At 48.0% G+C, this 11758-nt stretch overlaps 6 protein-coding genes across 6 annotated transcripts; 1 reads left to right on the top strand and 5 right to left on the bottom strand.

The window, feature by feature from the left end:
* Positions 1-941: 941 nt before the first annotated feature.
* On the bottom strand, positions 942-2563 carry AGABI2DRAFT_184837 (hypothetical protein; the record flags this gene model as incomplete). Its single annotated transcript, XM_006460283.1, has 6 exons — positions 2489-2563; positions 1935-2429; positions 1448-1881; positions 1231-1363; positions 1095-1131; positions 942-1031 (listed from the first exon to the last, which is right to left on the bottom strand). The coding sequence occupies exons 2-6, from the start codon at positions 2411-2413 to the stop codon at positions 942-944; spliced, it is 1173 nt and encodes a 390-aa protein (XP_006460346.1). The 5' UTR covers positions 2414-2429; positions 2489-2563.
* Positions 2564-2601: 38 nt separating this feature from the next.
* On the bottom strand, positions 2602-6590 carry AGABI2DRAFT_203340 (hypothetical protein). The gene is made up of 14 exons (XM_006460282.1): positions 6099-6590; positions 5837-6034; positions 5657-5786; positions 5386-5599; positions 5284-5331; positions 5149-5231; positions 4968-5091; positions 4140-4909; positions 3781-4090; positions 3583-3733; positions 3456-3525; positions 3275-3398; positions 2860-3223; positions 2602-2811 (listed from the first exon to the last, which is right to left on the bottom strand). The coding sequence occupies exons 1-13, from the start codon at positions 6535-6537 to the stop codon at positions 3020-3022; spliced, it is 2865 nt and encodes a 954-aa protein (XP_006460345.1). The 5' UTR covers positions 6538-6590; the 3' UTR covers positions 2602-2811; positions 2860-3019.
* A 507-nt stretch (positions 6591-7097) lies between these two features.
* Positions 7098-8710, bottom strand: AGABI2DRAFT_68386 (hypothetical protein; the record flags this gene model as incomplete). The annotated part of the gene is made up of 9 exons (XM_006460281.1): positions 7098-7327; positions 7375-7526; positions 7580-7663; positions 7715-7868; positions 7920-8038; positions 8091-8205; positions 8255-8348; positions 8396-8472; positions 8527-8710. The coding sequence occupies 9 exons, from the start codon at positions 8708-8710 to the stop codon at positions 7098-7100; spliced, it is 1209 nt and encodes a 402-aa protein (XP_006460344.1).
* A 122-nt stretch (positions 8711-8832) lies between these two features.
* On the bottom strand, positions 8833-9398 carry AGABI2DRAFT_135573 (hypothetical protein; the record flags this gene model as incomplete). Its single annotated transcript, XM_006460280.1, has 1 exon — positions 8833-9398. A coding segment is annotated over exon 1 (331 nt), but the record flags the coding sequence as incomplete, so codon positions are not given.
* A 65-nt stretch (positions 9399-9463) lies between these two features.
* AGABI2DRAFT_192081 (hypothetical protein) lies at positions 9464-10216 on the bottom strand. The gene is made up of 2 exons (XM_006460279.1): positions 9626-10216; positions 9464-9579 (listed from the first exon to the last, which is right to left on the bottom strand). Exons 1-2 carry the CDS (start codon positions 10208-10210, stop codon positions 9487-9489), a joined length of 678 nt encoding a protein of 225 aa, XP_006460342.1. The 5' UTR covers positions 10211-10216; the 3' UTR covers positions 9464-9486.
* Positions 10217-10957: 741 nt separating this feature from the next.
* AGABI2DRAFT_192080 (hypothetical protein) lies at positions 10958-11587 on the top strand (the record flags this gene model as incomplete). The annotated part of the gene is made up of 1 exon (XM_006460278.1): positions 10958-11587. A coding segment is annotated over exon 1 (474 nt), but the record flags the coding sequence as incomplete, so codon positions are not given.
* Between the last annotated feature and the right edge of the window lie 171 nt (positions 11588-11758).

Below are 11758 nucleotides of genomic sequence, written 5' to 3'. Positions count from 1 at the left end.
TTTAGCCTTTTCCAAACGAGGCGATTTATGGCGTCGTCGCTCCGCAGTTGGTAGTCGACCCTGAGGCGTTAAGCCCCAACCGTGACGGTATCTATCACTTCTAAGCTGGGGGTAGCTTGCTGAAAAGAATCATGACGATTTCGACAAAAAGTCCCCAGCCAGACCCGCGGGATTCCAACCTTTTTGCTAAGTATGAGTAGATATGGTAGACATGGCCCAAGGGCCGCTATTCCGAACTTGCTTACCCGGCTCAGCGAGTCACGTGCTCAGTGCCTGAACTCACGAGGCCCTCCGCAGACGTCGCAAATTTTTGGATGCATCATAAATTAGGTCCAGAATTTTTCAGAAACTGTTTGTTGGGTGTTTGCATAATTCTCTTGGACCTGCTGGAGGAGTAAGGGGAAAAGTACAGCCGCCCCAACGACAAGTCAAGGACAAGCTTAATTTTATTTCCTACATGCTGCGCCCGCCGCCGTTGACTGTCATCGTGGATCAGATCAAAATAGCATGTTGGTATATGCAATCATCATACATGTTTGCCACATTGTCACTTTGACTCCAGGATAAAAATCAGAAAGGGTTGGGAAAGAAACAGCGTATGGCTCATCAACCGCTACTCCATAAGGCAAATACCAATGAGCTGGTGCAAACTTCCTCACTTTTTTGGGCGACCCGATTCAAACAAAGTGAGAACAGTGGTGATGTTGCCTTTACGTCCCAGTGTATGAATTTCCGCATCCGACGACGTTAGTCATTGAGTCTGATCTCATGTCTTCTAACTCCCCATAGAGTCGACGTTCAAGATGAACGCGAGATACGAGGTGTTCAACCTAAACATAAAGTCACTATGGCAAAATCAGCAGGGAGTTAGCCTATACCGTATCGAGCCATTACTGTTCAATGAATGGCAAGTTTGGAGCCTCCGCATCATGCCGGCGTTTTCATTCCTTGTCAAGGAATCTTCTTAGTAAAAGTATATTTTCCCCTGTGAAAACCCGATAGTACGCGGACTGTTGTGCAGGCCCGAGGTTCTGTATCACTGAGTCAGGCCATAGTTGTTTCGGAGGTTGAGATGAGCGAAGGGGAATACATACAGTTGGAGGTGATTCGGAGAAACGCTGCATACATTTTCTTTTCATCGACGGTACCCCTGTAAGCGTCAGATAGTTTAGATTCTGCACCTTTTTCAACAATTCACGGATTGCTTCCAGTCAAAAGTGGTCGCAATACGATAGGTGCAATCTTTCTAGTTGCGTGGCCTGCTCTGCCAACGCAAAAACGGCCAAGTCGGTCAATTTCTGCACCCGTACCAAGCTCAGTCTTCGCAAGCCAGCAAGGCCCGCGAGCTCGAAGGCAGACATATCTGTGAGATTTCGGCAGACTTGATCAGGGCGTTAGTCTATCGGTTTTCATTCGAAGACTGGAGAAACAAATATATAAGACTTACAACCGACATCAATGCATCTTAAGTTTGGGCAAGCCCTTGTTAATTTTATGAGCCCTTGATCGGTTATGCTAGATACGTGGGCGAGAACAAGGATATCCAGATGGTCACGAAGTCTAGCTATACTCTCGAGTGCTCGGTCAGTGAGGCGGGAGCAACCAGTCAAGATGAGGCTATGTATACGAGGAGCATGGAACACCACTCCATCGATGGCTTCGTCGGTAATGTTGCAAGCAGTTAAATCGAGAACTCTGAGGCTTTCCGCCTTATGTCGCAAAATGAGCGGGGGCAGAATTTCTAACCATGTATTTGGCCTGTGTGGTAGAGGTTTTTCATCCTCTCCTTGAGATGATATCGAACCAGAGTCAGAAACGGCCGAAGGGAAGGCGCTATCTGTAAGCAAAGGACAATTTGGAACCCGCAGGGTGCGTAGTCTCCTGTTTCAGGTAAGCAACAAAATCTGTCGGCACGAACTTTGAAAAACCCCTACCTCGCAAACGACCAGATATCTCGAATGGCCAGCGGAGTCAGGGAGGGTAAATTACCTACTTCCAACTCAACAAGCCATGCACAGGTCTTTACAATTGCCGATACGGAGGAATCCGTAAGTTCGACTACGCCGTTTAACCGTGCTGATCGCAATGGCGGGGATTTGAACTCCAACAATGCCACATCCGTAACGTGAGAGCAGCCAGAGAGGTCGAGTTCCTGCAGGTTGGTTGCAGATTTTGCTAGTGCGACTACTGTTCTGTCGGTAATGGTTGAAGCGCCCGAGAAGATGGCGGTTTCAATATGAGGGCAGGCTTCGAGGGCCTGCGCGAGGTCGTCGTCGCATATGTCCAAAGATTGTGTGTTTTGCAGAATAAGTTGCCGGACGCGTCTATATTCGTCTGGGTTCGGGATTCTATCCAGAACCTTGATCATGTCTTGCAGGAATAAAGCCCGTTCACAATCCGATTCATCGAACATCTTTCACCGTATCTACCTGAGCAAAGAAAAGTCTATGTTGAACTGCTGAAGAATATGAAACTGCTGAGCCGTTACCGGTTCTACCAAATACTTATGAAGAAACGATTACAGCCAGCTGAAGGGAAAGGAATGGATGGGTTAAAGTGAAAACCTTCGAACATTAGAAGCTTATTCCAAGCCGTAATCACGCCAGCCACGCGATCTCCCACAATGCCTTCCTCCGCATCCTCCACAACAGATTCTAGCCATACGGCTCGTCCGACCCAAAGGGGTCTTCAGTTAACCAATTCAGACTCTTCGGGTGGCATACCAGTAACCCCAGCTGTTTTGCGGTCCATATTCGCCTCATCAAGGACACCTCACGAGGAAAGATCAATCTCTCGTATTGCTTTCTTCCGGTGAGATCCAGAAACAATGGACGTGAGCTAGACTGATTTTTACAACAGATTCACCGGCTTCTTACTGAGTTGTCTGGCAATAAGTTTAGCCGCAGCGCGGGGGAGAGGAATCAAAAGTAGTGCCGCATTACTAGGTGTTGTCTAGTTCCTATGAAACGCATACAAGGCATCGGTATAAGACTCAAAATATGTTACGAATCCGGAGAGACTATAAAATCTCAACTACTCCGCGACTTGGAGAGATGACGGCGGTAACCTTACTCGAGAAATCAAAAACACTGCCGCCTTCATATGCAACCAAATCTCCTGAATCGTCGTCTACTCCTTTTACTCCAAGCAGTCTCTCTAGATCTGTGGTTACCAACGCATAGGCCTGCCTTTCACTAATACGTCCACCGGATTCCAATACGGCCTGCGCCACTCGTCATGACTATGTGGACTCGTGTGACACTCGATAACTCACCCATTGTATATCAAATCTCGTGTTTCTCGCCTCCCATGCATCCCTCACTCCTATGCCTACAATGACGCCACTCTCAAGTAACTTGACCAACGCAGTGTCATTCGTGAGTGGAGGGCCTGGCAAACTGAACATAGCTGTCAGTAACTGGGACGCAAATTCATGACCTCTCATGGATACTAACATTCGTCGCTGATCCCAGACAGTCGGGAATGGTCTGACAGGGCGCAGAATAACACCTACGCCAGCAACACCTGCGTATCATAATGGTTATTAGAAAGTGTGTCAGGTTCTGCTTGATTGAGACTCACTGATCTCTGTTGCCATCAAATGCGCCTCAGTAGCTCCGCTGAACACCATCCTCATCGTTGATCCAATTTTATATTCGACCTCGGCTTTCATAATCAAAAGGGATGCCATAATGTCTGCACTATGGACATCGATGACCAGAGGAATGACCCCCTGTGCGAATGCTTGAGACATAATCCAGATGTCTGAATTAAGCTTACCTCTGCGGCTTTCTTGAACCAGGAGCCAGTTTCTTTGTCGTCTGATTCCCACCCATAGAGCAGTCTGCGTAGGGTCGCAATCTGACTGCTGACACTGGGTCGCTTCACGGGGAATATCGGATTTGACCTACCCATGATGATATGAAGCGCCGTTACACTCTGTACGACTGCTCCTCTTTCCATGGCATGAGTTGCTCCAGTACGGAAGGTCGCAGATAAACCCGCGATCATGTTATCGCTGTATATGCCTAGGGGGAAGGGTCTGGCTAACAATGACGTGGCCAAGGTGACCCCCGAACGATATGCGGTTCTAGACAGTGGTTAGGACAAACATATTTGGCACGGAAACGGCAACGTACAGCGCATTTCTAGTTCTGAACATCAGGGCATCCATAGTTCTCCCAACTGCGCCAATATCATTCACGATGACCGGAACATCTTTGATCATTGCGTCATACTCTTCTCCGTTTCCCGTCGACATTTCAGATGCGATCTCCTCCGTTCCAAGTAGTGAACCGAAAGTCATCATTCCAGGTGAGATGGAACCTCCTTTAAGATCCACCACTGTTCCCTCGTCTGTAGTTAGGCAGGACTGATCAAGGCAGGCAATCTTCCCATTCTTCACTACAACATCAGCGCTACCGCCGGTATCTTGTAGAATATTAGTAATTTCACCGTCCTCCTCTCGCCTCCAGAGTGTCTTCACGTTCTTGAATAGAATCTCGTCCGACCGTTCTGCTCCTCGCAAAGGCGGCAATCCATCCCAAAGAACGGTCTTCCTCCTTTCCTCCTCCCAATTTGGGGTACGGGGAGCCTTATTCCATTCTTCACCTTCCTTGCCCTTGCCTACTTCTACATGGCCACCTTGTTCTTCAGGGATGGGAATTTGCAGTAGACCATCAATCCACACTCTTTTTGGCGTTGCACCCAGCTGTAATGGATGAGAATCCCATATTACAACGTCTGCATCAGCACCCTTTTCCAAAACACCAATACGATGTCCTAGACCCGCTGCAATTGCCGGAGTTGACGTCACTGAAGCAAGTGCGAGATGTTCTGGAAGGCCGAAATAGTAAGCCTGCTGGGCCTCATGGAGAAGATACCTCGCGTTAATGACCGGATGGTCTGTCTGTGGAAAAAAACGTTCAGAAGCCGGCTTTTGCATGCCAAAGTGTCTAGGATGATACCTTCATAACCACGGGAATGTCTTGGTCGGCTAGGATTCTGCTGGCAAATTCAGACCCTCGATATGATTCGCGCGAGTACCGATGATTCGTTGCAAAAAGTGCTATCGCGGGTGTCCCCCCGTACCTATACGATATCTGTTCGTGAGCAAGTAATAATCGGAATGTAAACTCGGGTACCTACGTTCGCTTCAAGACTTCGGGGACAAGATAAGCGTCAGAAGCATGATGGAAAGACGCGACCGGAAATTTGAATTCGTTGGTGAGCTATCACAAATATAAACTGGACACACTCAGAAAGCATCAACAGAAAACTTACTCTGACAATAGCATCCAGGTCGACTGCTTCATAACAATGGTTTGAAATCTAGTCACATTAATGAAGTTTTTTTTCCGAGCTCACACCTTCAGTATATCATACCTTGACTCGGCCTCTCAAGACATCAACTAACATCTCCCACTGCAGACTCTCTGGAAAAGAATCACGAAGCTCATACCATGATCCAGACTCGGCCTTCAAACAATAGTCATCCTGCATAGTCTTGACCTTTCGCGCCTGCTCGTACGCAGATCGCAGAGCCCATACACTGTCCATCCTGTTTCCATATGCCTTTAGACTCTCACCGCAAGCCTGTCTGGAATGATATGTATTCAGAACACCTCGTATCTGGATTGCACAACCATGTGCTTACTTCATATGTCTCCATCTTGGATTTCGCGGGTCCGGTTCCGTTCCGTTCAAGCCGTATGGTGGCTCGACAACCATAGAAGATGGAGAATGATCCAATGTCTTTCGAACTTTCACCACAAATGCTTGACCTCCTTGAAAATAATTTGAATATATCTTTTAGAATGCGCGAATGTTTACGAACCTATCGAATTCGAGCTCCCAGGCAGAATCTGCGCTGATGTTACACCACCAGCGACTGCTAGTTTAAGCCCATCATCGTGAGTGTTGAGCGCGTCGATACTCCTCAACCAAGGCAGAATAGGTCCTTTTTTTGATTCAGCATCGAATGCACCACTCATCAACGGCGCGCTCAGCACGCCCAGGTGTGAGTGCAAGTCAACTGTAATACAAATGCAATATTAGACACCGGGGGTTTGGCTTCTCAGAAGGGCATATCCACACACCGAGCCCAGGTGTGATCCAAGCACCATGAGCTTCAACGACTGTCAAGTTTTCTGCTCTGTCTATCTCTCTTGCGGGTATCCACCCAACGCCTTTGATGACGCCTCGGTCAAGTAAAATATCTCCTCGTATGATCTCTTTTCCATTATCTTTCCCAGTGAAAATAGTAGCATCCCGAATGAGCGTTGCATTATTTCCATACTCGTATCTTTCTGAGGATTCTCTGTCGTGAAAGTTCTGGGAGACGACAGGTATAGATTTCAACCCAGCGCAACGATCCAGAATCTCTTGTGCATTGGGAGGGAGACCAAACTGATGAAGTTCTGCGTCATTGTAGAAGGTACGAAGTAAGGATCCAGGTGAACCGGCCAAGAACGACGTTACGATAAATGTCAGTGTTGCAAAACCAGCAACCAAAATGGCGAGCATAGCCATATTCATGGGATCGCGAACTGGCCACTTCGTTCGAGATGGTCGAATAGGAAGCGGGGGCTTCGAGGGCATGATAGTTCAAGTGTGGGTTTGCAAGCAATACCTTTTGTTAATAAGGTAACTTTTACGCGACATGCTTCAAGCATCCTGTGTGCGCATGTTCACCCATCCAATTCATTACGACCTGTCACGTGTGGAGAAGAAGGTCATGAATCCCCGAGAACAAAATTCGAATAGTGTAACTGGTTATGCACTACACGATAGGTAGTTACCGTCATGTCAGCTCGCATTCTATGGTATCTACAGATGGCACCAGTTGTGAACGGCTTCTGCACGAATCGGAAGTTGCTAGTTTAGACGTTCATCTACGACACGTTATTTGATGTTACCACCGAAGGCCCTAACATGAGGCCTTGAAGATTGAAAGGGTCAAAGGCAGTAGAGTGTCAGAGTGAAGCTAACACTCATACGCAACAAGAGGGGCTTCTGAGTTACTGAAAATGCCATTGTGAGGTATATCATACATGATGAGATCCTGGAACAGGACAGTACACGTAAGTTGCGTTCCCTTATTCGCTATCGGAGCTTGAGCCAGAAGCAACAATAGTCGCCGGGCTTGTACGAGATACATCGGCACCAGCGGTATTCTCTGACCCCGCCCTTGTGGTATCGGTGCTATTCGGATCAGCATCTGGTATGGCTGCGGCACTCATCACCTTCCGTTCTTTGCGTTTTTTCGCAACCTGGATTGGGGCAGGAGGGAAGTGTGCTTTCTTAACTCTGAGGATGTCCATAATCTCTGCGATATGTTGAGTATCTCGATTCTATCGAACACATTTGCCATACCTGCGTGCGACATATTCTCGTAACCTTTGATACTACGCTTCAAAGTGAGCCAACGGCGTTGCAGAGTATGCGCACTCCAAAGATTCCAGTCCGGATCGGAAAGGGTTTTCCAGTCTATTTCGGTATCATCTCGGACGCCCAGGGAGTCAACTCTGTCAGGGAAGACATCAGCAACTTGATAGCAAAAGTTGGGTATGTTAATAACTTGTGTACGAGAATGAAGGCGTCTTGTTGGTTCCAACGTGGTTTCAGACCCTCATTCTTGACCGTCTTGCTCAAAGCATCAGTCCTATAACCCCCATGAGTGGTGTATTCAAGCAAAGGTGTAACCCAAGCAGACCATTTGATACGACATTGTTGGCGACCTCTCCTGCCTCCCATGAGATGACTGACCTTGCCCCAAAAGACATCATTATCAATATCTTTCCCCTGTTTGATAGTCATATCGGTAACGATTTTTGTTAGCTGTTCTTCTTCCTCCTTCGTCCAGGGCCCTGGAAACTAATCAGATACCGCTGTTGAGTGCGATCTGCACGAAAATTCACCAGCGACGCGAAGTTCACGGTTTTGGATATGATTTCGGTACCTGTCTCGACAATCGGAAGACATCCTGCCAACTAAATCGCTGACTTTTTCCCATTGCTGACCAAAATTTGTTACGGCCCTTGATGATGATTGAAACGAAGCTCAGATATACAAAAGAGAGAGTAACTCACTGCCGAAGTCTGGTATCTTCCTCTTCTGACCATTTACCTTGCTGTTTAAGGGGATGGTAGGTTCGACGAATATGATGGTACACAGCTACGATCGGGCGTAATGGTATGGCGGAAGCTAAAAACGGATAAGTGGGGCGACCTTGAAAGCTAGATGGTGCACATACTAATCTTCTGCCAAAACGGTAATGACTTTTCTCTACTTTCTGATCGACTAGGAAAAATTATATCTTGTATTTCCTGATCCGAAAGACCAAATTCCTGATATGCATGATTAACAAAGAATCAAATTATAGGGACATACTCACATTTTTATAATTCTCGATTGCTCCATGTAGACATCGCTCTTCTATTGCGGAAAATTTTCCTTTCTTGTAAACGAGACCTAGATGTCAAAAGGTCATACAAGATGGTCGAAGTGGTGACGTTACGGAGCAACCTTCGTTTTGCGCAAGTTCTGCCAATTTTGCAGCATTTAACCATCTTGTGCATAATAGTTCTGCATGTTCAGGATTGATATGTTGTTCCGGGGCGAGTGGAGCCGCATTATTGTAATTGATGCCAGACTGTCTCCGGGAATGGATCGGATGAGGGGGATTTGGAAAGGGTGGGAAGCCAACCATAGGTGGTTGTTGCAGGGAAGTCGTAGCCGCAGGGTAAAAGGCAGGTTCTGGGGCACAAGGCGGTAAGGATGGTAGGTTGGCGGCGGCAGCGGCATCCCCCAGTGTTTTAAGAACGTCTGCGATTTTCGAAATGTCAAGATCCTGCAACGTACGTAGCACATCCTCGTTGGAACTAAAAGGTATATCTGATAAAGGAATGCCCAAGTTGAGGAATGATGAAGGGTCAGGAGATTGAAGGCTGAGGGAATACGGGGGTGAGATAGCCATGAGCGGAGCCTGGTCACTCTGCTGGGGCGATAAAGGATACTGTGGCTCAACTTGGCCAGGATTTAACATATCCGGGGAGGCAGCAGCCGCGGCCATAATGGCAGATAACAGAGCAGCTGCCGATGCCTGGGCATTGGCATCCAATTCATCGAGAGGCATCTGGGGATCAGGGAGAACGACGGGTTCCTCGACAATATCTTTGGCCTTTCCTTTATCCTTTTTTTTCTTTTTTCTGTCTGGACTAGAAGGATCGACAACCGACTTTTTCTTTTTCTGCTTAGGAGCATCCGGATCGGCGGCAGAGGCATCACGAGAACGTTTCGCTTTCTGGTTGTGCGGCTCGGGGGCGGAAGATGGCTGGGGAGAGAAAGAGGGACGGCGGGCAGAGTTCATTTAGGGTGGGCTATCAGGTCTTGGGCTTGTCGCTTGGAGAGACCAAAAACGTCAGCACATGTTTGTCACACTGTTTGCGATCACGCGTCACGCATCACAATGGCTGGCGCGGGCGCTTATTCGTCCTCGTCAAACCAGCGGTCCTGTGTTTCTCGGTCATCGTCAACATCCAGACCCTCGTCGTAGTCTACTTTGTCGTAGTCAATCCCCTGCATATACTCAATATCTCTGTATCGCTTCAGTTGCACTACTCACCGCCAGCAACCCATAGATAAACCGTTCCCTTACCAGCAGTTCAAAGTACCTCCGTTTCTCTTCTTCGCTTTCTTCAACTTCCACACCCGCATCCTCTTCTTCCTCAGTTTCACTTTCTTCCTCCTCTTCCTCCTCTATGGTAGTTTCAGCAAGCTCCCTACGGATCATCCTCATACGTTCAGCCTCTCGTTCCTCCTCGTAATCCCCCAGAAGATGCCCTAGTTTTCCAACATGCGTCGTTTGACCCTCGAGGAACTGCGTTTGGACCCAATCCTTCTCTTCTTTTCCTCCTTCTCCCGTCCTTTCCCTTCCCTCCCATAGCTCAGGCCATCTGTTGCGAGCAGAGGTAAAGCCCAGCTCGGTAGGATGCGTGTTCACATATCTCAAGCGTCTGTTGCGAATGGGTATGAGAGTTGTCCTCACTTTCGGGGTCGTGATGTAGCTAAATTTACAGAGCACGTCGGGCGGCAGCTGTGGTAGGTGCTTTCTCAGGAATTGGATCGTGGAGGTCTTTGGAGACGGCTCGTAGTCGGCTGGCAGACCGAGATATGAGAGGACAGCCTTTTCGTTGAAGCCCGAGTCCATTGTTAGAAAGAAAGGGACATGCAATAATTATACCATCAGCTGTACCCTTATCTGGAGAAATGCCGTCATACCCCCATCTTCCCTCATGCACATGTCCCCAGACACATCCCAGCCACAGTCACACAGCAGTTCTCTGCATTACCACCGCTGCTGGTGGGCCTTTTGCCGCCATAGCTTTGATAGCAAAGTAGAACTACAAAGACACGTCTATGTCGAACATATTCCAAACGCCCGGCCAGAGCGCCTCCGGGAAGTCCCAACCCATAAACTTGTCGAGGATGACTACTGGGATTCACTTGATATCTCCAGTCTCCCCCAATTGCTCTCCATCCCTTGCCCACAAAAGCAAGTATCCAGTCAAGGAACTCCTTATGAACGTATGATAGATTTTTCTTTCAATTCCACGGAAGGGCTAACTATCTGAAATAGCTACTCCCTCAGACTACATACCTTCGTCCCTTCCATCACCACCTGCTTCCACCCCTCACCAAATCCCAAGTACTCCTGCTCAAGTAGAGCCAGCGAGCCTTCCAGTGAGCCCCGATCCATCACCGGAGCTCTCCTACAAGTCACCTGGATCTGTTAATGGTCCTCTCACTCCCTCGTCAAGACGCGCCTTTCGAGTCTTGACACCCACGTTTTCCTCTTTACAGTCACGACCAAACTCACCGAGCTGCTACGATGTATACATCCCTGATTCTCCCCCTTTTGGTCGATTAGTCGAAGAGGCTATCAGTGTCGCCAATTCAGCTCGTTCAGCTTCCTCTTGCGAAGACATATCGGGCGAAGCATCCTCTTCTCAAGAGTCTGTGTTTTATCAACTCACGCAGAATGCCTCCGAAGAAGAAAATATCGCTGAAGAAATTGATAATGCTAAAAGCACAGGGGATTATGGAGAGAGTATGACTGTTGATTCTTCTCCCTCCCTCTCATTAGTCGACGACTGTCTGAAAATTTATACTAAACGGCGTTCGTCGACCACTTCTCAAACGTCGCCAATTTCCGCAGTATCGGATCCAGATGCACTGAGCTATAGCCATGTCGTACACCTCAATTCCCCGTCCCATCCGAGTTCGTTGGCTAACCCTAACGGTTTTGGAACGCCCATGGTACGGCAGTCTTGGTACCAAGGATTTCGTCGCCGGTCGCACAGAAGGGCGTCGACTCCTAACTCAGGCTCGTCCCAATCCTTACGCCGACCTGATGCGGTTATGAGGTCGCCAGCGTCATGCTCCGAGGCAGTACATCCACATACTACAGCTGTTGTCTCCCCTGTATCCCAGTCAAGCTCTCCAACTACTACTCAACCCAAGTTTGAAATTTCTGGGATGCAAATGGATAGTCAATCATATCCACCTCTACTTACACAAGCTCCGTATCAAAGCCAAGGCATGACTCAAAGTCAAGTCTGAGTTTCTCTCTTTTCGTATTGGACTTGTACACTATACGCACCTATTACATTTAATTGAATTTACGCAACTTGGGCGCTTATTAGAAGGTTCGGTATTAGTCCCGTGATGTACAGGTAGAACGCCACTTTCTTTCCGC

This window comes from Agaricus bisporus, assembly GCF_000300575.1.
Source record: "Agaricus bisporus var. bisporus H97 unplaced genomic scaffold AGABI2scaffold_4, whole genome shotgun sequence".
Lineage (NCBI taxonomy): Eukaryota > Fungi > Basidiomycota > Agaricomycetes > Agaricales > Agaricaceae > Agaricus > Agaricus bisporus.
This window is presented reverse-complemented; position numbering and strand designations above follow the sequence as displayed.

Excerpts from the sequence above, each read along its gene's own strand:
- AGABI2DRAFT_203340 (XM_006460282.1), bottom strand. The coding sequence starts at position 6,537 with ATGAATATGGCTATGCTCGCCATTTTGGTTGCTGGTTTTGCAACACTG. Across the intron at positions 6,035-6,098 it reads TTGGATCACACCTGGGCTCG|TTGACTTGCACTCACACCTG; the intron begins GTGTGTGGATAT and ends TTTGTATTACAG. Across the intron at positions 3,734-3,780 it reads GGTTCAAGAAAGCCGCAGAG|GGGGTCATTCCTCTGGTCAT; the intron begins GTAAGCTTAATT and ends GCATTCGCACAG.
- AGABI2DRAFT_192081 (XM_006460279.1), bottom strand. The coding sequence starts at position 10,210 with ATGGACTCGGGCTTCAACGAAAAGGCTGTCCTCTCATATCTCGGTCTG. Across the intron at positions 9,580-9,625 it reads TTATCTATGGGTTGCTGGCG|GGGATTGACTACGACAAAGT; the intron begins GTGAGTAGTGCA and ends GAGTATATGCAG.